At 36.6% G+C, this 21304-nt stretch overlaps 1 protein-coding gene and 2 non-coding genes across 3 annotated transcripts; 1 reads left to right on the top strand and 2 right to left on the bottom strand.

Moving 5' to 3' along the window:
• Positions 1-611: 611 nt before the first annotated feature.
• On the bottom strand, positions 612-16094 carry LOC121298201 (ER degradation-enhancing alpha-mannosidase-like protein 1). The gene is made up of 12 exons (XM_041225144.1): positions 15545-16094; positions 14637-14709; positions 13759-13862; positions 10279-10450; positions 9052-9235; positions 8121-8295; positions 7486-7606; positions 6739-6909; positions 6441-6514; positions 5531-5627; positions 4695-4865; positions 612-3967 (listed from the first exon to the last, which is right to left on the bottom strand). The coding sequence occupies exons 1-12, from the start codon at positions 15976-15978 to the stop codon at positions 3878-3880; spliced, it is 1866 nt and encodes a 621-aa protein (XP_041081078.1). The 5' UTR covers positions 15979-16094; the 3' UTR covers positions 612-3877.
• Positions 16095-20082: 3988 nt separating this feature from the next.
• Positions 20083-20154, top strand: trnam-cau. Its single transcript has one exon. It is a non-coding gene; the product is annotated as a tRNA-Met (tRNA).
• A 605-nt stretch (positions 20155-20759) lies between these two features.
• trnaw-cca lies at positions 20760-20831 on the bottom strand. Its single transcript has one exon. It is a non-coding gene; the product is annotated as a tRNA-Trp (tRNA).
• Between the last annotated feature and the right edge of the window lie 473 nt (positions 20832-21304).

The raw sequence follows: 21304 nt of genomic DNA, 5'->3' as shown, positions 1-21304 counted from the left end.
GTATGGCTTATGAAAACAGAAAAAAAAAATTCAACCCATTGGGCTAGATTCTCAAAGCATTTGATTGAGGGTGCTGGAATTAGTCTTAATTGGTTTCTTAGTTGTTTCAGGATTGTAATGGGTTTGTGCCAATGATAATCTGGAGTAAAAAAGCTTTGAGAATCTGGCCCACTGAATGAAAAAAAATGTTAATGAAATATCAACTTTGCATTTATATTATATATATATATATATATATATATATATATATATATATACACACACACATACATACACACACAAAGCCAGATGAATAAATCTTGTTTTAAATATTATTACACAGCTGTAACAATTGCTATATTCACACAATTATTGTTTTTAGATTCAGTTTTTATTAGGGAGCTCCCCTAAATCCCGTTTAAAAAGATACAGGGTACTAATGCTTGTGTCAGAGTAGCCCTCTGGCTATGCATTCGCTGCTGAGAGACAGGCAGGAGATCGAGACAGAGGTTGCAGTTGATATGCCCCCCACATGCAAACAGGATTTATTTACATATCCACACACCGAACAACTCATGTGACACTACCAGTAATGGCAGCGCACAGAGCACATACAACACAGTGAACGGAATCTTGGTGGGATCTACAATCTCTGAACTAATCTTCTCTGTTCAATAAGAGTATGATCATGGTGGATAAACGGTTAGGTCGGACATGTAATGAGCAGATACAAGATGGTTTACTGTGTGTGTATACATGTATAAAGTATTGAAAGTCTACACAATTGCATTTACATTTGTTAAAACAAGTTTTATTATACCATACATAAAAATAAGTCTTAATACCCATTCATAAAAAAAAAAAAAAAGCATAAAATCGATCCCACAGGAGGCAAGCGGATTGCTGTTAAAGGTTATTTCTTGCACTTCTCTAATTTGTCTATTTTTTATTCCCTGAGTTAGTTTTTCTTTCTATTTCCGTATTGAAATATGCAGACGGCGCGCCTAATGGAAGACAGTGTAGAACAGGGGCAGGCAACATCGGCACTTCCACTCCATAAACAATTTGAACCAATTCAAAAGAATCCAGTTTGAGAGGTTTTTATCCTGTTCTGGTCGTGTGTTTTATTTTTTATTATTAATTAAAAGTAGAATTGGATTTGACTCTATTGTATCATCATCTACTTATGACACCCATGATCAAAGTTTTTGGTTTTTTTTTTTTTAAAGAAAGTTAGGGAACCCTCCAAGAATTATTTTTAAATCAGTAATGGAATTGCCCTCCTAGAAGTTGTCTACCCGTTTAGAACAGCAACTCTTGCAATATAACAGAACCTGACATAGGTTTCAAATAACTTATAGAAAAAAAAAAAAAAACCACAAATACGAAATACAAGACATATGATAGTAGAATGTTATTGATCTAAAATAATTTGTGCTGTACAGAATTCCCTTTTAACAGGTGCTGCTGCAGCTGTAGTGGAATGTTTCTTTGATCGTGCTGCACAGTACTTAGCTGCTAGGAATAAGTGTGACACAGAGAAGAGTTTACAGGGCATATTCTACAATCTTCAAGCACAACAAAAGCATGGAGATGTGCTAAAAACATCACTACAAAGCAATGACTTGAGTGGAGACAAAGCAGTGTTTGGAAGACTATGTTCCATATTTCTGTAAATTCATGTTCAATGCATCCCTAGGTGGCATGCAAGCTATAAAAGTTTCATACGCACAAATTATAACTTGGCATAGCTACGTTGCAGATTGAGAGACATGTTCCAGAAACTATCAGAATTTATCAGAAACTTTTTTGAATGTTCTCTTCTCAACCTTTCAGTACACGGAGAGACACAATATCTAAATCAATTTGAAAGAGGCGCTCTCTGCATCGTGAAAAAGCATGTTATCACTGCCAAGGTGAATAATACATAATTACGGTAGAACACACAGAAATATCCATTCCATTGATACTTCAAGAAATAACGGTTAGTTAATATTTGTTTGTATTGTAATATATAAAACAGATCCTGTATGAAGTAAAACTACTGATCGCACATGATTGCAGGAATCACAACAGAATGCTTGCATTCTAAAGGGTTTTCAACTACAAATCCATACAAATGCACTTCATAGGAATACAATATAAAGCTATTTAGCTTCTTTGTTGAAAGGCCTTGGTTTACCAATTGAATGTGTGTTTAAGTGTTTTGTCACTACCTCTAATCAAGTTGAAAGTGGATTTCTTGCACTCTTTGCTGTGTCAGCCTGTCATACAAAGAATGCAAGAGAAAATACTCTCAACTTGATTAGAGGTAGCCGCTGAACTCTTAAACATATTACAAGTCAAAATCTAAATTAAAAAAAAAAAAAAAACAAGAAAAGCTGATATCAATGTATTGAATCTGTTTTTTTAGAACCTGCTGCGATTTAAACATTGCGAATGCTTGGTCATTGACATTCTGTACTCAGCAGCTACACCCTCGGTTAAATTATAAGCAACAGCTCTTGCAATTAGGTACCTGTGGGGATGTGACATATCAATTAAGCAACTCAATATTTAGAATAAAGAATTATGCATAGGAATCAAATTGCTGGCCTGGAAGACTAGACTTCACCTTTCAATGAAACACAACTTTTCTAAAAATCGTGCAATCGCATCACGCTTTGCGTTAAGCACTGTATGCACCCACACAAGGTTTGCAGTATAAACAATTCAGAAAATCATATAAACAGCTACAGGCTATGCAAGCTATATCTCGATGTAATACTGTCAAAAACATTACTATAAATCCCTGCTACTTATCTGATCATGAAATTGATGCTGCGCGTTTGAGGTGTATACATGGTTTGATTTCGAATCTACTCTAATACTGGCTTGAAAATGCAGCTTCATAAAACAAACATTAGGGAACAAACCAGTGAGGGGATTAATACAACAATACTAGTAATACAACACACTTGAGGGATTTGTATCTGGGTAATAGGATGAACTGTTCCTCAGCTTTTCAACTATATTAAGAACCAAGATGTGCAGAACTGCGGGTCTATCAACTCAAATTCAGTATTATAGATAGGGCTCGACTGACAGCCATCTATTTAGTTTGAGCATCTCAGGTCTATTGATAATCCGAGTGGTTCTCCTGGTAAAGGCACAGCCGTGTGGTGTGCAGGGAGAGTCATACAGCGACGGTTTGCCACCTGGCTGTGTGAAGTGGCCGATCTTCGCCGTCAGATTGGGTCTGGCGCTTCAGTGATTTAGGGAGGCAAAACCGGCAGACTGTTACACCTCATCGCACTTGCGGGGCTGCCTTTGTCCTTTGCAAAGCCTGTTAAAACTATTTTTTTTGGTTTAAAAAAAAAAAAAACTGCACCAACAATCCTCAAATACACAGGCCCTTTTAAATAATCTAAAAGTAAGCAGACTGAAATAAGATTTAGATCCAAGAGCATTTGAATCCATATATTACAAACCCCTTTTGCAAGAGTAACCTGGAGACAACAGGCAAAGTAAAAGCAGCAGGAAAATAATGCAGCACAGCAAAAGGACTGTACTATTGGAAGCAATATTCTGATATCTGAACTTTTAAGCACCCAGAATTGAAGTAGCCAAGAACAACTGGTTTCTTTTTAACATGCTTTTAAATGAGTGCAACATACCTGCATCACATATTTGAAAATAAAGCTCCACAAGAACAGCACTAAGGTATTCCTTAATTATTTGAATCAACACATTTTTATATTTAAAGTCAATGCAGAGGAGATTGCCACCACCCTTAACTGCCTGGGACTGACACTGCCCTTCTGCAGCAATCCGTATTGGTAAACAAGCAGCATCCTGCTCCTCTTCCCAGTCCTTGCATGTGGGAGGCATGAGCCCCTGATCCCTGCAGTGTTCGTGTTCACAGCAGCCCCACCATGTGATCTATCTGCCTCATGTAAACACTTTTCAAAGGCAAAGCGTACCTTCTCTCATCGGGAATCCTGTTGCACTGAAAAGAAACGGAGGACTTTCAAATCTACACCTCCTTATTTTAGATTAAATTGTTCTTGGTTAGAAAAATAAAAAATAAAAAAAAAAACGATGCAAACACCAAATCTAGAATCTCACAACAAAGGTGGATGTAAAGTTTATTTTCTGTGTCCAATCATTATTTTACTTCCCATTTTCTCCCGATTTAGAATGCCCAAATGTCATCCCCCCCCCCCGGCTCAGGAGACCGAAAAGGTCGGTGGGCGTCCTCCTATCCCACGACCAAGCTAGCTTCTGTTTTCACCAAGGAACACGACAGCGTATGTCAGCAAGCTACCGACCTCTGTAGCACAAAGGCCAGCCCTGCAGGTTTTGCCACCATAATCCATGGGAGTGCCAGAGCCAATGTGGAGTCCCCAGCGAAGATCTGCCTACTTCGTACAGCCAGGATGCACACTTGCGCTGTGTGACTCACCCTGCGCACCACGCAGCTGCACCTCTACCAGGTGAGCCACTCGGGGACTCATGTAAAACTCACAAAACTCTGATCGCATGTGGACCATTTTCACTTTGAATAAAAACTGGAAAAATCCCAGAAATGTACGTCATTTTAAAAACTGAGCATCTAGCGTAAAGTTATCAAACCCCAGAGAACTGCAAGTATTTAAAAAGCAGTCAACTCTCTTCACAATCACAGCTCCTCCGAAACCTCAAACCTGTGTTTCCCGCTTTGCTTGTACACTTACATTGGTGCTGGTATTGGCTGGTCTGACTTCAGGCTTTTCTGTGTTGGCCAAGACCCCTTCATCCTTCCAAACCTTTTCTCGGAACCGCTTGTCTATTGGCACAACATGTCCCTCAGTAGTGAAAATGTATTTATTCTCAGATTTGTGCAAAGGGTTATCTTCATCAAACAGCTGAAAAGCAACAATAGAAACCATTTAAAATGCCAAATCTTTAAGCTTGCAACATACTGCAAAACGCACTCATGCATGCATATATACCAAAGGTTTTTTTTTATGAAAAGGTTTCCACGATTATATATATATATATATATATATATATAAGCCTATATATATATATATTATATATATATATATATATATATATTATTTTATAATTTTTAAAAAAAAGTGGGACATTGTCAAACAATGTCTCCACAAAAAAAGTCACAAAACTTCTTAGCAATGGTCAACTATTGGTCACACAAACACAAAAAACTCTTGATTTCTTAAGAGATTATATACACAGTTGTACCCAAAAGTTTACATAGAAACAATAGTTTAAATTGGGGTACTCCACCTTTATGACAATAAATAATTCTGCCTAAGGTCTTCAGATATCTTTACTTTTCTCCCACATTGACTTATTGGTAATGACAGCAATCACCCTATACCTAATCCTTTCATACTCCAAGAATGTTTACCTACAGTCCAGCATTTGCTAGAGTTAGGTTCTGCATTACTCACCTTGTATTTAACATATAAAAACTATGGATATTTAAAACATAGGTACTAAGATGTACTGCTTTTGAAATAACTTTCAAAATATCAAAAAAACAACGTTTCACAAAAGCACATACCAGAAACAAATATTTACAGGTCTCGCTGAGAAAGAAACTCTCCATCCTGTCTTCCTTTGACTTGTCCACAACATGATGCAGAGTGGCGTAGCCGCATCTATGAAAAAGGGAACAGCTCAGGAGGATGCTAGCCCTTTGGAGAATCAGCCAAAGGCTGTCAGGGATTTACATAATAGCACTGCAGTCTCCCTGCATACAGATTATTACTGAAGATACCAAATGGCTGCAAAGATAAGAAAATAATAATAATAATAATAATAAAAAAGTGCAGAGTGCTCTTGAAGCTTGAATTTATATAGAACCAATATTTACTGCATTAAATAAAAAAACTCTAGCATTATGGTACCAGTGCACAGAAACACTTTGCTAATTCTTGTCCGGTCAGATTGTAACCGATTATGAATTCCCAGATTTGTTTTTTAATTAAGTAAGGGATAAACAATAAGAGATGAAATCTGTTGTGGCAAGAGAAACGGTTTATCATTTGAACGCCAATTCAGAATTTGGAGTTATTTATCCCATGTAAAATATTTGTAGTTAAAACTTCATTCAAAATGTTATTGCCAAATATAAATGTATCTATATACAAGAATCCAGTTCAGTTGAATTGGAAAATGAATTAAAAAAAAATAAATAAAAAAAATCAACCGAGCTAGAGTCAGAAATGTTTTAACGCTGTTCAATCATAATCTTGATAAGCAACTAAAGTTAATGAACTAATGAAATAATGAACGACAAAGTCCAACATAAAAGGAGAGGGCTTCTGCTTACTGTTGTACAATCAGGGACTTTTGAAAGAGAGCAAAATGTGAACATGGTATTGAAGCTAATAAAAAGTTAAGAAAAGCACAGCTGCTGTTGGGTACAGAGGTTATTACTGGACTTTTCCAGGGTATCCATGAGCACCAACCTGACTTTGGTATATTTTTCAAGGCTCTGGAGAATATCCATTCCTACATGGAGATAGAAAGGGTTCTTGGTGGCCTGGGTATTAAGAACAAAACAAAAGAGGCAAGTTTAAGATTAGACAAGCATAAACATACACAACTGCAAGACTGGACACTGAGAAAAAACAAGTGAATCTGTGGAATGCAATAAGGTAACCATAAGAAAGACTTAAAGCGGTACTAGCCAAGTTACTGCTTAATATGGCTTCTTCCTAATAGATGCAATTCCCTGTGCACTTCTCCCTTGTTTTAAGAACATACCTGGTAAAGAAGATATGTGGATTCCACCAGTTCAGGTCTCAGTGGATAAAACAGGACATCAGGTGCCTGGAGCTGCCAGTTATATCTCTCCGGGAGAGCGCCAAAGCGTTTCCAAATGGCGTAATAAAAGGCATGAAGGCAAATTGCATTTTCAATGTCACCACTTAACACCTGCAACTCAATTAAACAAACAATTGTGAGATAGGGGTTTCAATTTGAGTTACCCGTCCTGAGAAAGACCAGTGTATTTCAAGTTCAAATCTAAGGGGTCTCGTTATTTTTACATGTATTTATGTTTTTATTGTTAGATAATTTGCTGATGGTGAAAACAGAATGCCTATAAAAGAGGAATAAACTAAAAATGCCAGTATTCTACAATTTAGCATGTAATTGTTTTTTCAAGAAAGCATTAAAATAATTAACATTTGTTGTAGAATAACTCGACACTTTTTCAATGTGACAACACTATTTTTTTCTGCTTTAATAAATGTTATGTTTAATTGTGAAATATCTTGAAATACAGTACCTACTGAAAATAAGACTACCCACAGTATGAACAAGAGTACAAAAGTCAATAACACTTTTCTTAGGGTCATGAAATAGCATTTATTTTAGAATCTGTGAACCTTATTACCGTGGTTTTTTGTTGTTGTATTTGTTTGTTTTTTTTAAGGTCTGGAAGAGATATAGGAGTCTTGGTTGCCTACCTCTGGCAAAACTAGTTTTTACATTACCAAAATACTGCACCTGGAGACCGGGAAAGAAAGCCTGAAGCGAGTCTATCCATGTGTTCATTATCTGTCCATTAAACATGTTCACATTCACATATAGTGGTGGATCCCCTTCTCCTTCATTACAGGCTTCTCGTCTGAAGTCCAAACAGAATTCAAGAAATTATTACTTACATTAGATATAAATGAGGCACAGCTTACAAAAAAACAGAAAAAAAAAAAAAAATTGTCAAAAGCAAAAGACAAAGTCAAATCAGCTTGAACCAGCCATGCCTAAAGTGAAATCTGTAGCCAGGTACCTACGGTTTCAAAAGGTCTGCTACTGAATTTCAAAACATAACCAGAGCCAAACCGAAAACAATGCTGGTTTCAGCTGCATTTTTGCAAAGCAGTACTTCTGCAAATGATCAGCCAAAAACATGTTATTGTCAAACTGGTTTATAAAGATCAATGCAATTGCACCAATTACATCGGCAGCATTTGTTTTAACACTTTACTGCCCAGGGTATGTTTCCATACCCATTTAATACCTTTTTTCAGAATGTAAAAAATATATTGGACACTGGGCAGCAAAGGGTTAAAAACAGCAAAATAATGACAGTGTAATGGAACTTTCTGCAGATAATGAAATGTCTGTTTGCTTCATCGTACCCTCTCCTGAGATGGCTCTGAATACTCTCATACGCAGCATTAAACATCTTGTGATCCTCTTCGTCTCCGAAAAGGATGTAGGACTTCAGCAGATACTCATAGAAAGAATCCATTCCTGCTCCCAGACCGCTCTGCTTGCTAACCCACTGGCCCGTCTGAATGTTCACCACATTACCTGCATCAGATCAACCAAGAGGGCATTACAATCCAAAACAAGCAGGTCACTAACAGTCATCCCACCACAACTTAATATAAAATAAAACCCATCAGAAAAATGAGTGTAAATCACAGGGACCTATATCCACTGTGTGCACCTGCAGAAATACATGTGTTTCTCACTCACAACTGGAGAAGTGGTCTCTAAATATGTTAACTAGTAGAGACAAGACCCAAGTTTTGATGCTAGAATTTCTTCACAATTGAAAAGCATTTCTGCAAATGTTACACAATTAGAAATAAATAAAATTTAAGAATTGGAAACTTGAATGGTGCAAGCTTTTTTATTCCGAGCAAGGAATTAAATCCTTTTGAGAAGGGAATATTGTGATCTTACTTATGATTGTCCCACTTCTCAGATTTCTGTATATATCCTGTGAACCACTTGTCCAAGTCATGAAACTTGGTATTAACATTATTTAGCATAAGTTTTTGTGTATATCAGATACTGGGGATATACAGAGGTGTTTGCATGCCACACATTTTTGCATTTAGCTGTAGAATTGTGATTAAACATGTCAATCGTAATTTTTAGTCTATAGTAATCTCTAATATTGTTGATAAGAGTCGTGCTAATCAACTAACTCATTGTACTGATAGCTCTAATTTTGAATTTACATTTGTGGTGGGACGGGTGTTACTCACAAACTTTTACAGTGTTAACGCTGTAGCATGTGTTGGTGTGGAACTGCTGTTGCTAATATATAAGACTTGCCTAGTAAGCCGGTCTCATTACTGCGTAGTTTCCAGAGTGCCTTCACCGCCCTTCGTGCCACCCATTCAAAGGTTGAATCCCCGACCAAGCGGCTGAGGATCCCAAACTCCACCAAGAGCGACCCAGCTCCGGCAGTGCAGGTTTCATTGATACTGTCCGGGGGGACTCCTCTCTTTAGGTTTACCTTAGAGCAGGTCAAAAAACAGCCTTCAGTAGAGAAAGACCATGTACCCTGCTCTACAGCAGTTTGGTCACAGTCCGTCAAAACTCAAAGTTTTTCACATAAGAAAAAAACTGCCAAGTAAAGAAAGATAATAGGCTAGAACTACCTATCTGTTTCTTACTTGTTCCGCATTGGTGAGTTTATACAAAAATGTAGCAAACTATATCCTAAAGAAAATGGTTTTGATTACACCGTGTAACAATAATTTTTTTTTTTTTTTTTGTTCCTGGGTAGTAAGTGTTATTTCCTAATTGCTTATGCCTCAAAAGTATAGAAATGGCTATTATTCCCCACAAACTTTGTTTTTGTGACCAGGACAGTGATATTTCAAAATATCACTATTTCCAATGGGAAAACGGGCAAATGTGTGTCTTTTCGTTCACATAAAGTCAGTATTTACAGTATAATCGTAAATCTCGAAAAACTACTCACTTCTAAATCTTTTGTAGTCATTTTTGTATTACTTTAGTATAAATACGTGTTAATTTGGATTCATATGTTGTTTTTTACTGACTTTATGTGAACGAAAAGACACACATTTGCCCGTTTTCCCATTGGAAATAGTGAGATTTTGAAATATCACTGTCCTGGTCACAAAAGCAAAGTTTGTGGGGAATAATAGCCATTTTCTATACTTTTGAGACATAAGCAATTAGGAAATAACACTTACTACCCAGGAACAAAAATTGTGTTATATACTGTTAGCTAGGGCAAATGCACTTTTCACAAAGCCCATGTACATTTAAAGTTGTGATTAGGTACCTGGTTTGAAACAAAATTGTATTTACAATTTTACAAGCAATGAAGATTTGAAAGTGGTGGTAATAGCGATAACAGATTTGATACTGTTTATTAGATAAATAGATACATAGATTTTTATCTCATACTCAATATAATACAGTATCAAATCTATGAGAACTATAACCTTTATTAACACAGCAAAAGCAAATCTCTTACAGGAGTGATTACAAGTCAAACCCTGTATTGAGTAAAGTCCTGCCTACCCGAGGGTATGGGATTCCTGTTCCGGTATTCTCAAATGCTGGCAGAAGTCTCACAGCTAGGTCGTGAGCCAGGTGTAAAAGCTCATTATCATAGTCCTGAAGCCCAACGTTACCGAATGGCTGCTTGGAATCAGTCAGGAGAATATGAGCAGAAATTAGACCTCCAAGAATCCTGGGGAGAATGAAGCAGATTGTAAAAGGGGCAATACCTTCTAGGGTGTTACATTGTTCAGAATATAACACCTACACTAAGTGTAACACAGATCCTTTGTAGAATGCGCACGACTGAACTGCAATGGGTTAGAGCCCTTGTATAACGCCACAGCTGTCAAAAACATTATGGTTAACCGTTGTTTACCTCATATATAACAAACAACCAGTTAATACAGTAACATGTAGATATTCTTCAATAATGAGTAAAGGGTTTTTTTTCATTCTGAAAAATCACATGTAGATATTCTTCAATAATGAGTAAAGGGTTGTTTTTCATTCTGAAAACTCACATTTCAGAATCAAAAGGAAAAACCAGTTAGAAAAACTAGCTTTACTACATCCTGGCAGTAAAAGCTGTGGTGCACGCTGCAGAACCTTACTTTAGATACAGTACAAAACTGTCCAGGCACCTGCATCTCCTGTTAATTCATCAACCGTCTTTAACTGTTACAAAGTAAGAGTAAAATATGGTATCGGAAAAGATCTGGGAAACAGTCCGATGTAACCTACATGCATTTGAAGAGATTTAAATGAACACATTCCTTTAATATAAACATTATGGTTTTTTTTGTATTTACAGAACAAAACTGATTGCCAGAGGCCAGAAAATGGTGAACAAGTAATTCAGCACTTTATAAACACGAATATTACAATGACACTAGGACACTGCAGGGCAGGCACTGCTGTAAATAAAGCAGTTCTTTGGGTGTGCATTATTTGACAACACTATACACTCTATGGGGACAGTGTTTATTGCATTTACAGTACCTTCCATGCTTAAGCGCCTTTAAACAGACAACCATCTTAAAAATGACAAGAATATTTAAAAGCAGTCTTGCCATTATGAATAGCTGACTACGTTCCTGAGGAAACACGCCTTTGAGCTTTGGCGACCACAAACAGATAACACACTCAGAGATTCCCATGTTACTGACACATTGGTGGAATCTTTTCTTTCTGTAACACCATTCACCACTAGAGCTGCTACAATTAAATTTAAAAAATCGATTTTTCGATCAATTCAATTCCTCATTATATACATCGATATAAATACTAGATAATCGATTCAATAATTACATTTTTGTAACGTGCACCAAACACATTGCTATTTACTTGGCAGTGGGCGTGCTCTTCTTTTCCTGCTCATGTTAACTAGCATCTGATTTGCTGGTCCCACCCTAATAGCGAATCAGTTTTGAAAATGCTTTGGAAGTACGCTCTTTTGTGTTCGATATAAACAAATAAAAAAAAATAAAAAAGTGTGAAGCCTTGAATCCAGAGCAGGACGACAGGCTAGTATTCCTGACAAATAGCCTGTGCATAGAATGTGCACATTGAAGAACACTGACTGTATATAGTTTGCGCTTCTTTGGAGTTTCAAAATCAACTGTATACAATTAATTTAACAATATTCAAGAACTTAAAAAAAATTGATTTAAAAACCATCAGTCATGTTAACCACAATTTTGGAGTAACGATCAGCTTGACCCTTAGCGGGTCTGCATGTTGTGGTAAGTAAATCAATGTATTATTATTATTATTATTTATTATTATTATTATTATTATTATTATTATTATTATTATTATTATAGGCAGGGATTTCAGCATTATGTGTTTCACAGATAGTGAAGGTTAGGTGGTACAGTATTAACAAGATGCAATGCATGATGCTGCAGCTGTCACAGAATAAAAAATATATATCATTTTTTTTTTTTCATAAACTTGTCTGGTTTATGTAGACTACATTCTAAAGTACTGTAATCTGTTTGGAATAAATATTTTAGTAACATCCCTGTAGTATGTTAAACTTGCTTTAGGCTTGTTGCGAATATTGTGGTTTTTTTGGAGGGTTTTTTTTTCTCTTGACGTTACCAAGGCGTAATTACCCCTCGCATTCAATTGCTGTGCACAAGCTTTTTCTTGACTGCAGCGATATTAAAATAAATCACATCGGGGGGAGAAAACGTATGTGGGCGGTACAATCATAGATACTTACTTGACCGATTATATTTTGTGTGCCCAATTAATCGATTGCTATTTTGAGGCTTAACTGATAGCCCTATTCTCCACTATTAGATAGCAACACTCTCCAATTCATTTTTCTAATAAATTAATACCTGCTTATACCTTGCCAAAAATATGTTTTATGGACAGTGCCTTCTGTAACAATGTATATGTACATTATAGCTGTACAGAAGACATTTTTGCATTTATAACCCACTTTTCCCAACACTCACAAGAAACTGCTATATGGTTTGATTGTTACATGCAGATGTACTGCTTAATGATTTATAGAATGTGATAAAAAGTGTCACTGTGGGTAATATACAAAGTGTCGTATTTCTCTATTGCGTTCTCTTATTAGGTCAAATATTGTAATTTAATATTAAAAATACAGAAGTCAAAATTCCATGTAAATAAACAGTATCACAATATGTCTCCCCTGGCACAGCTGTAAATAGAAAAATTTGAAGTTCACCATGACTTGCATGTACAATATTTACAGTAGCTGTAAATGTGCATAGGATTTACCATACCTTACCTATGCATTTTCATATTGGTTTGTTAAACTTTGCTATGCTGTTACTATGGTAAACTTTTAGAAGGATGGTTTTAACATATTTGGCCATATTCACAAAGCATTTACCACCTATTTGCAAAAATAAATTCAAACTGCTATTGTTACAAAACTGGGACAAAAAAACAACCAAGTGTGTGTAAGAATGAACACCTTGAGGTCCTTCGTTCATCCCCCACAGCAACATTTTGTTTTCTTTTTAGAGAAAAATAGATGTTAACTTAGCATAGTGGTAAATGCCAGAAGAACATGTTCTGAAAGGAAGAGATTTTTTCTGACATCTCGCATATTTTCAAATGTAATTGAAAAATTAGATTTAAGTGTACTTTAAAAACACCATATTGCATATTCTCAGCAGCTATTTTTATCATTCTGCCTGCAAGTATTTCACAACACAGTGCTGCAAGCACCAACCAGGGTCACACACACATGCTGGGGGAGGACCCCTCTATGGCTGCTCATTCCCAAGCCATGCTAGTCAAAATGAGAAAACTGCATTCAGGAAAACTGCAAGAGCAAAAGCAGACCACAGGATAAAGAAAATCAGCTCCATATAAATACTGGAACCATTAAACCAAATGAAAACACTGCTATTAGAGAACTTCAGGTTTCAAGTGTTGTGCAAACAAATATCTATGTATTGATCTGCGTCAATGAACGAGGTACAAATGTGTAGAAATGTAACTTACCTGATATTGGCTTCAAACACTTGCACAGTCGAGTCTTTGTCAAAGGAGACCGTCTCAATCACCAACTTGACAGCTTTATGGAACTCCGAGACATTCCCCATCACCTGAAGAGAAGACACAAGAGTCCACGTTACATCACCGCACTTTGTCCAAGAACACAAACTGTAAACAATGTGTAGCTTGAAAAACAAAATCACAACAACCTGATGCAAGTTACTGTTTTAGTATCATTTTAGTGTCTTAACAAGTTGTTGTATTTTATGTAGCTATATATGGTGGTAACCAAGCTGCTCCTAAAATGTCACCCAACAATTGGATTTGGTGACCAATTTGTTTTGGCTTAGCAGCCACTGGCTCCTAAGACAAAAAATTAGTCTTGAGCACAGTCTAGGCTGCTGGTTGACAACAAAGACCCAGCATATTCTGAATAAATAAACACTTAAGTTAAACTGATTTTCTTTCAATAATTAGGGTTATATATGAATTCTAAATCAAAACTGCACACGAGCCTACACTTCGGCCTTGACAAGTTTAGTTGCAACAGTGCCCTCTACAAATTTATTGAACTGAAGGCCATTACGGCCTGTAGTAACATACAGCTGGCATCAGTGCTCCTTGAATCCAGTTACCTATGGCTTAGGAACTAGAAATAAGAGTTTTTGTGAAACCTTGGGTGCTTAATGCAAGGGGAATGGCATCTCTGACTGAATAGTTTATAGCCACAAAGTAAGATCTGGATGTGATAATGACAATGAAGGTGAGAAAATGTATTTAAAAGCCTTGGTTATTCTGTTTAAAAAAAAAAAAAAATCACTGAATAAAACTACAAAAGGTAAATGATTTATTGTGTGCAAAAAAGTAAAAAGCTGACAACTCACCACCAACGTGTCCAGTATGTCAATCAGAGTCAAAGAATAGTTCCCCAACACATCATTAATGTTGATGTTTGACCTGGAAAGACAACAGCTTGAGTGCAGGACATAAGATTGAACCTTGAAACTGACAGCTTTGTGGACTCTGAGCCTGCAGGATAAGGGTAGGCACACACAAGACACACCAACATAAAGTAGAAATTATGCAGCAGATATGTACTGTCATCATACTGTGGTCTGTTTTTAGGGAAGTTATATTTGTCTCAGACCAGAAATTGTTATTGCAGAATGCTTCAGATTCCTTAAAACTTTAATTTACTGGTAAATGTTTGATGGTTTGTCTTAAGAATTCTCTTTAAAAAGTAGTTTGCAGCGACTCTTCCGTATTCTGTATTCAGGTACTTTTGTACAATTATTTCGTGCACTATTATGTCTGACGCTTCTAAATCTTTCAAATCCTGTTAAAAAAAAAAAAAAAAAAAATTGTTTGTTTGTTTGTTTGTTTGTTTTGGGGTTTTTTGGGGGACGGGGGTCAGGGGGTGCGTTTGGTTTTTTTTTAAGCTGCCGGACGATTCTCATACACTGCCCTAAACACAGTCCATCCCTACACTGCTGTTCGATTTCAAGCCAATTAAACTTAAACTAGAATTCCAATGCAAAATTAATTTGGTACACGTTTTGATACATTGTTTATGTTGCTTTCTCTGAAAATTACAGAAGTAAAAGTAGAAACTGGCAATGTAAACATGAAGTACAGTTTACACAGAAGTGCGTGGGGCTGGCAAGCAATACACGAGTCTAATAATTCATATTTTAACATAGCGATACCGCAATAAATAAAACAGAACACAAACTGCGGTTAACAATAATAACAGTGTGGATTTTAAAACATGCAAAATAGAAATGACACTTACGGATTTAGCACATCGGGTCCCCTGCCTTCACAGTCAATCGGGTTCAGTTCATCTTCAGGAAAAGCGTATTTCATGTAGTTGTCATATCCAAAATAAAACATTTCTTTCGCCATGTCCTTCATTTTTACCTTCAGGTTATCCGGGAAAGAGTTGTATTTTTGAGCGTACTCGTCTTTTCCGTCCTCAAAGTAATTAAGGTAAGAGTTTTTCGAGGTATGTTTAACGTTTTTCGAACAGGTCTTGCTGTCCCCATTCTGTAGGTTATTATTCAGCCACGAAGGGTTTTCAAAAGCGACTTTCTCGTTATCGCCGTAAAGGTCCACTTTTTGAGAATGGAAGTTCTGATAAAAACCCAACCCGAATGTGAACCACAAGATACAATTGAGTGCCAGTCTCAACAGGAGCAGCCCAATTACTATAGATCTCCATTGCATGTTTGCCTAGAACTGGCCCTCATCATGTTTTAATTTCAAAACCGAACAAAACGAAAGTTTGGTCGCTTTTTACGTTCCCTTTTACCCGAATTCTGGTTCCTGTCAAACAACAAACACCTCCGCTTGCTGGAATCTGATTGGATTCCTATATGTTTGGTCAGAGGGCTGGCTGGAAATTGGAACATTCTGATTAGGTCTCACAAGTGCCCGTCTTTCTCGAGCATTTGAGTGACGTGGCAAGCTGATCATTCGGTAAACAAGAGGAACTTTCTGACCAATTGGAGTGACCGCATTGCTGATAGTTTAACACGTAGATTGTAGTATACTGGGATTTGTAGAAATGCAAAATATAAATTAATCAGGTTCAATACAGTAAGAACCGAATCAGGTTTGCAGAAAAGCTGTTCTTTTTTGTATCGTGGGCAGCCAACATGCACGTATGACATCACAACGGGCTGATGCCAGTGCTTTCATTGCTTAATGTTGCATTCCATTGATTTAAGGTAACGTTTTATGGAAAAAGTCAAGCTGATGTATCTTTTACACATTACACAATACATTCGTAGATTTGGAATAGTTGATATTATTAGATTAGCTGTGATATAAAACATTAGTCTTCTTTCCACTGAAACCCTCAAAACTTAAAATATATTATAGTACCTTAACACGACAAAACCAATTCTGCTTCAAGAATACATTAGTCACATTGCCATTAAAAAATTTTAAAAAACATCAGTCACATCAAAGTGTGTTCTATATATGACGGGTGTTTTGTTTATTTTGTCCAAATCATTCTAGTTTGAGACCCAAAGAAATATTTAGATATTTATTTTTATAACTGGTTTATGTAAGAGAGTTCTTAAAAAAAACTAACTTTTACTAAAAACACAATTTCTTTAATACTGTAATAGTAAGCTGTAACCGCTTTGTTTTCCTGTTTGTTTGAAAGAACATTGTTCATTCAGATCAGTAACAAACCTATCTAGATTTGACAAGATACTGTTCTTGGTTGCTTCAGACCGCATTTCCCGCCAAGGCTTCCTAACAGATGCTAGAGAAGCAGTCTAAATGCCAAACGTTTAACTGTGTCTCCTGTTCAGAACAGGTGCAGCTTCAGCTCTGAAATGTATGGTGCTCAGTTGAACCCATCAATGAAAATTCTCAAAATGCAAGTTCTCAAAGTATTAAATACCTGTTAACAAATCCAATTTTTACCTACAGGTGGGATTTTTTGGAGGCAGGATTTCTTATGTACATTTATCTAGAGAACCACTTGTCCAACTTTGCATAAACTTGTTAAGAATAAAATATTGTGTACATCATAATTGAAGGTGGGGGGGGCGTAGGTACATGGATTATGTTTGTATGTCACACTAGGGGTATAACGATTACTCAAATCATGTATTTGTAATAATGTTTTAGCTGACTCTGCACTAGATTTGAAAACTGCTTGGAATTTTTTTTAAATCTAAAACAGATTTAGAATCTTTGTCAAGCCAGTCTTAACACACGTTATATCATGACGTTGATGACGTCGCACACCGTGTAATAAGTTGATAGTGCACCACACTTGGACAACGCTCATTTAGCTTCATGGCTCAGACTCATTGGCACCCTCTCAGCTTTGATGCGTGATGCTTCCACCGTCGCTCACTTTAAATCAACTCTCAAGGTTTGTTTTCCATGCTCTTTAAGCCCTTTCCACTGTATTTAATGTACTATTTCATGTATTCTGCACTTTCCACTGTATTTAATGTATTATTTCATGTATTATGCTGCTATCATGTATTATGCACTTTCTAGTGTATTTAATGTATTATGCATGTTTTTTTTTTTTTAACTGTATATCATGTATTATGCATTTCTCTGTATTTGAAGTATTATGGATTTCCTTGTTATTACTGCATCTTGTAAAGAGCTTTGTGATGGTGGTCCACTACGAAAGGTGCTAGATAAAATAAAGATTGATTGATTGATTGATTGATTGATTGGCAGTTCCTGAGGTCCACTATCACTTTTCTATTTGAGCAGTCAACTATTTGGTGCCACCCCTTTGTCACACACTTTCAATGTTACAATTTTAGAAAACCTCCTATCCAGTTGTGATGAAAAGATCATTCTTTAGCATGTGTTATCAAGTGTAGTCAGTCACTCTCTGCTTCCACATACATCTAGAGATGCGATCCTTCAATTGTGATGAACCTTGACCTGGCCATAGTTTAGCACAAGAATCTGGGGGTATATGGAGGCCTCTGTCCATCTGTCTGTGTGTCTGTATGTTAACATGAGGGTAAAGTGTTCAGAACCTCCTGCAGTGTTTACAAGAAGCATACTACTTTACCTTGCTGTAGCCTATGTCGTCCATATCACAGCTGTATCCCATGTTCATAGCAAAATTTCCTTTGTTTTTATATTTGTTTTAGTCACACATCATAGGTAAATAGATAAGATCATTTTTAATTAAATTGTTACTTGTGAAGGTTCGTCAGGAGAAAGAGAATTTGTCTCCCAGACATCTCAGTGTATCCCATTCATGCTGCCTCCCGCAGCAATATGAGTGAAATGAGTGGTGTACCGTGGGAACAGAAAGCCAGCATTGTTGTAGGAGGGAGCGAGATCTGGATACACTGTGATCCTAAGAAGAATTCTTTTGGTGAAAGTTCCTGGTGAAATGTTATGTCCAGTTGATTTATGACCCATGATGTGTGATTGAAAAAAAAAATTTGTTTCTTTTTAAAAACTGCGGGGAGTTCTGTAACACTTAGACATGAGCAATATTAGCATTGTTCTCCTTTTCTGTGTTGAAGATCTTTTGTTTTCTTGCTTGATTTGCAGATACACACACACACACACTGCTTCATGGTTCCTTATAACTTCCTGTGGTATTGTTCACACACTCACTCCAGTGGTTCAGCAGATATCAGACCATGGGACCTACTTCACTAATGCTTAGATATCTGTGAGAAATAGTTGTATCTATAGTGCTGTATGTCAAAAATGTGTATATCCTGATTAAAAAGTATAATACACCAGGAAAACTTCACCACAAGATTCAATGATGCGAATGCTAAGAAGGGGAAAGACCATTCTTAATTCATTTTAAAACCTTAGAAGCACTCAGATATATTTTATCATCTGAATTATATGTTCTTGGCACATTTTCTGTTTTAGTCATTACATTGTGGCAGTACAGTTGTGTTTCTTACATCAGCTAGGAATAGCCTAGCAGGGGACAGGTTAATTATTATACTGGGGTGTACCTCATGTCAAACCTACCTAATATCACCTTCTTGCTTATTAGCCCCACAGTGAAATGTCCCAGCCCCAGCATAATGTGAGTCAGTGGGGTAAGCACCAGCTAATATGAATTTGGTTAAAATCATCCACGTGTTTCTTTAAAAAAAAAAAAAAAAAAAAAAAAAAGTCCTTAAAGGAAACTAGCTGTAATGTCTAATTGCTGTAAGAGGTGTATTCATTAATTGACAAAGCCTTGTTAAACACTCAGTTTATCATTTAATTTGCATTCAAATTGGGACAAAATATCTTTATTTACACAGATTGCATTATTGTTTATGCAAATAGATTACTTGTTGAAAACAATGAAAAATACTTCGAACCGAAACATGTGTTAGTTAATGTATTACGATAATTTTAATATTGCAAATAACAGATTACTTTTTAAAAAAAAATGTTATAACATTTCCAATGAGCAGTTTGAAATGTGTTTAAGGAAGCATGCAACTTCCCTGTTGCTTTGTGTATTGCCCTTTAAGCACACATCGACGAGTCCCGCCATATCGACACTGCAGCAAAAGACGGGCTCAGCTGCAGCATATGTGAATGCAAACAAGATAATTAATGGTTCTGTGGTGTAGTGGTTATCACGTTCGCCTACACGCGAAAGGTCCCGGCAGTGTGGCAGTCTCTTCTTTGTGAGAGAAGCAGTAGTCTGTGTCAAAAAGTCGCACAGAGCAGAAACGAAAACGAATCATCTTTATGTGCAACGTTTTCAAGGTTCTGCCCGGCCACTGCCGTATGGTTGGTTAAAACAATGACTTCAGTTTTTTTTTCTTCTGCATGGTAATTCAGATCTGCATTAGCTGTAGCAGAGTGGCGCAGCGGAAGCGTGCTGGGCCCATAACCCAGAGGTCGATGGATCGAAACCATCCTCTGCTAGCTTTTTTTTTTTTTTTTTTTTTTTTTTTCTTCTTCTGTTGGCAAAGTCATTTTTCCAAAATATTAACATCGTATTATATTCGCAATCAAGGAAATATAGGCACGTTACTGGACATATTCAAATCGACAGTTGACCGCAAAAACGTTGTGTTTTTCTACCAAAATCGTTTCTTTACAAATGACATTAGAGTAAATAGTGGTAGTCGTGCCCGGTTGGTTAAGGAGGTGGCCTTGAAAGCCATTGTGGTCACCACACGTATGTTCAAATCCTGATAACTTTTATCGCTTTGTTATGTAATCCTTAAAGGTCTGCTAGCTTAAAGGGCTCAACTATTACTTGCTGTACTTTAAACAATATCTTCAAAACTAGTATTTGTATAGCTATTTTCAATAACTCATACATGGAAGGGTTGCTATGTCTTTATTACACAACTATGTCATTGAAGACTGGCCAACATTAATTTGGTAGTGTGTATTTAATAGCAAATCAACACGTCTCTGTTTGATGGCTGTATAAATAAATGGACGGACACATTTAAATACAAACACGTTTAAAAAAAAAAAACAAAAAAAAAAAACATGTGGAATAGAAACAAAGAAAGTTTTGACCCCGACGTGATTTGAACACGCAACCTTCTGATCTGGAGTCAGACGCGCTACCGTTGCGCCACGAGGTCCTGACATAGCGCGCTCCTGTTATGTACTACTAGAGTGTACAGCAAGCATGCTATACAATTATTACACTATCAGTATTTCCTATTATCTTTAAAAGTAAAGAACAAATAATGTGATTTATTTTTATAAAACTCATTTTGAAACGTTGGTATAAAAACAGTTGTGGTGGCCGCGTATCGTCTCGAGGCAATTACTTTGAAAGCAGCTGTGCTCACCAATATATCACCCAACGGTGGAAAATCGGCAGTACTGGGCGCTTCACAAAATCACTCAAACAAGAACATATCTAATTGTAAGCTTAGTCGAACAAAAAGGTCTTCAGTCTAATTTTAAACAAATAAATTGTGGGAATACGCCTGGTGACTGTCCAGAAAGAAGGTACACAAAGCACTAGAGGCTCCATCAGAGCGCAGCGCTCGATTTGGGACAGCGCTGTATAAATTCAAATAGGAAGGAGCCAGGCCAGGCAGAGCCT

Source organism: Polyodon spathula, chromosome 23, assembly GCF_017654505.1.
Source record: "Polyodon spathula isolate WHYD16114869_AA chromosome 23, ASM1765450v1, whole genome shotgun sequence".
In the NCBI taxonomy this organism is placed as follows: Eukaryota; Metazoa; Chordata; class Actinopteri; order Acipenseriformes; family Polyodontidae; genus Polyodon; species Polyodon spathula.
The sequence above is the reverse complement of the archived record's forward strand: the minus strand, read 5'-3'. Positions and strand labels throughout refer to the sequence as shown.

Coding starts and splice junctions, on each gene's coding strand:
- LOC121298201 (XM_041225144.1), bottom strand. CDS start 15,978: ATGCAATGGAGATCTATAGTAATTGGGCTGCTCCTGTTGAGACTGGCA. Junction 14,710..15,544: donor GGACCCGATGTGCTAAATCC/GTAAGTGTCATT, acceptor TTGTCTTTCCAG/GTCAAACATCAACATTAATG. Junction 6,910..7,485: donor CTTTCTTTCCCGGTCTCCAG/GTGCAGTATTTT, acceptor ATTGAGTTGCAG/GTGTTAAGTGGTGACATTGA.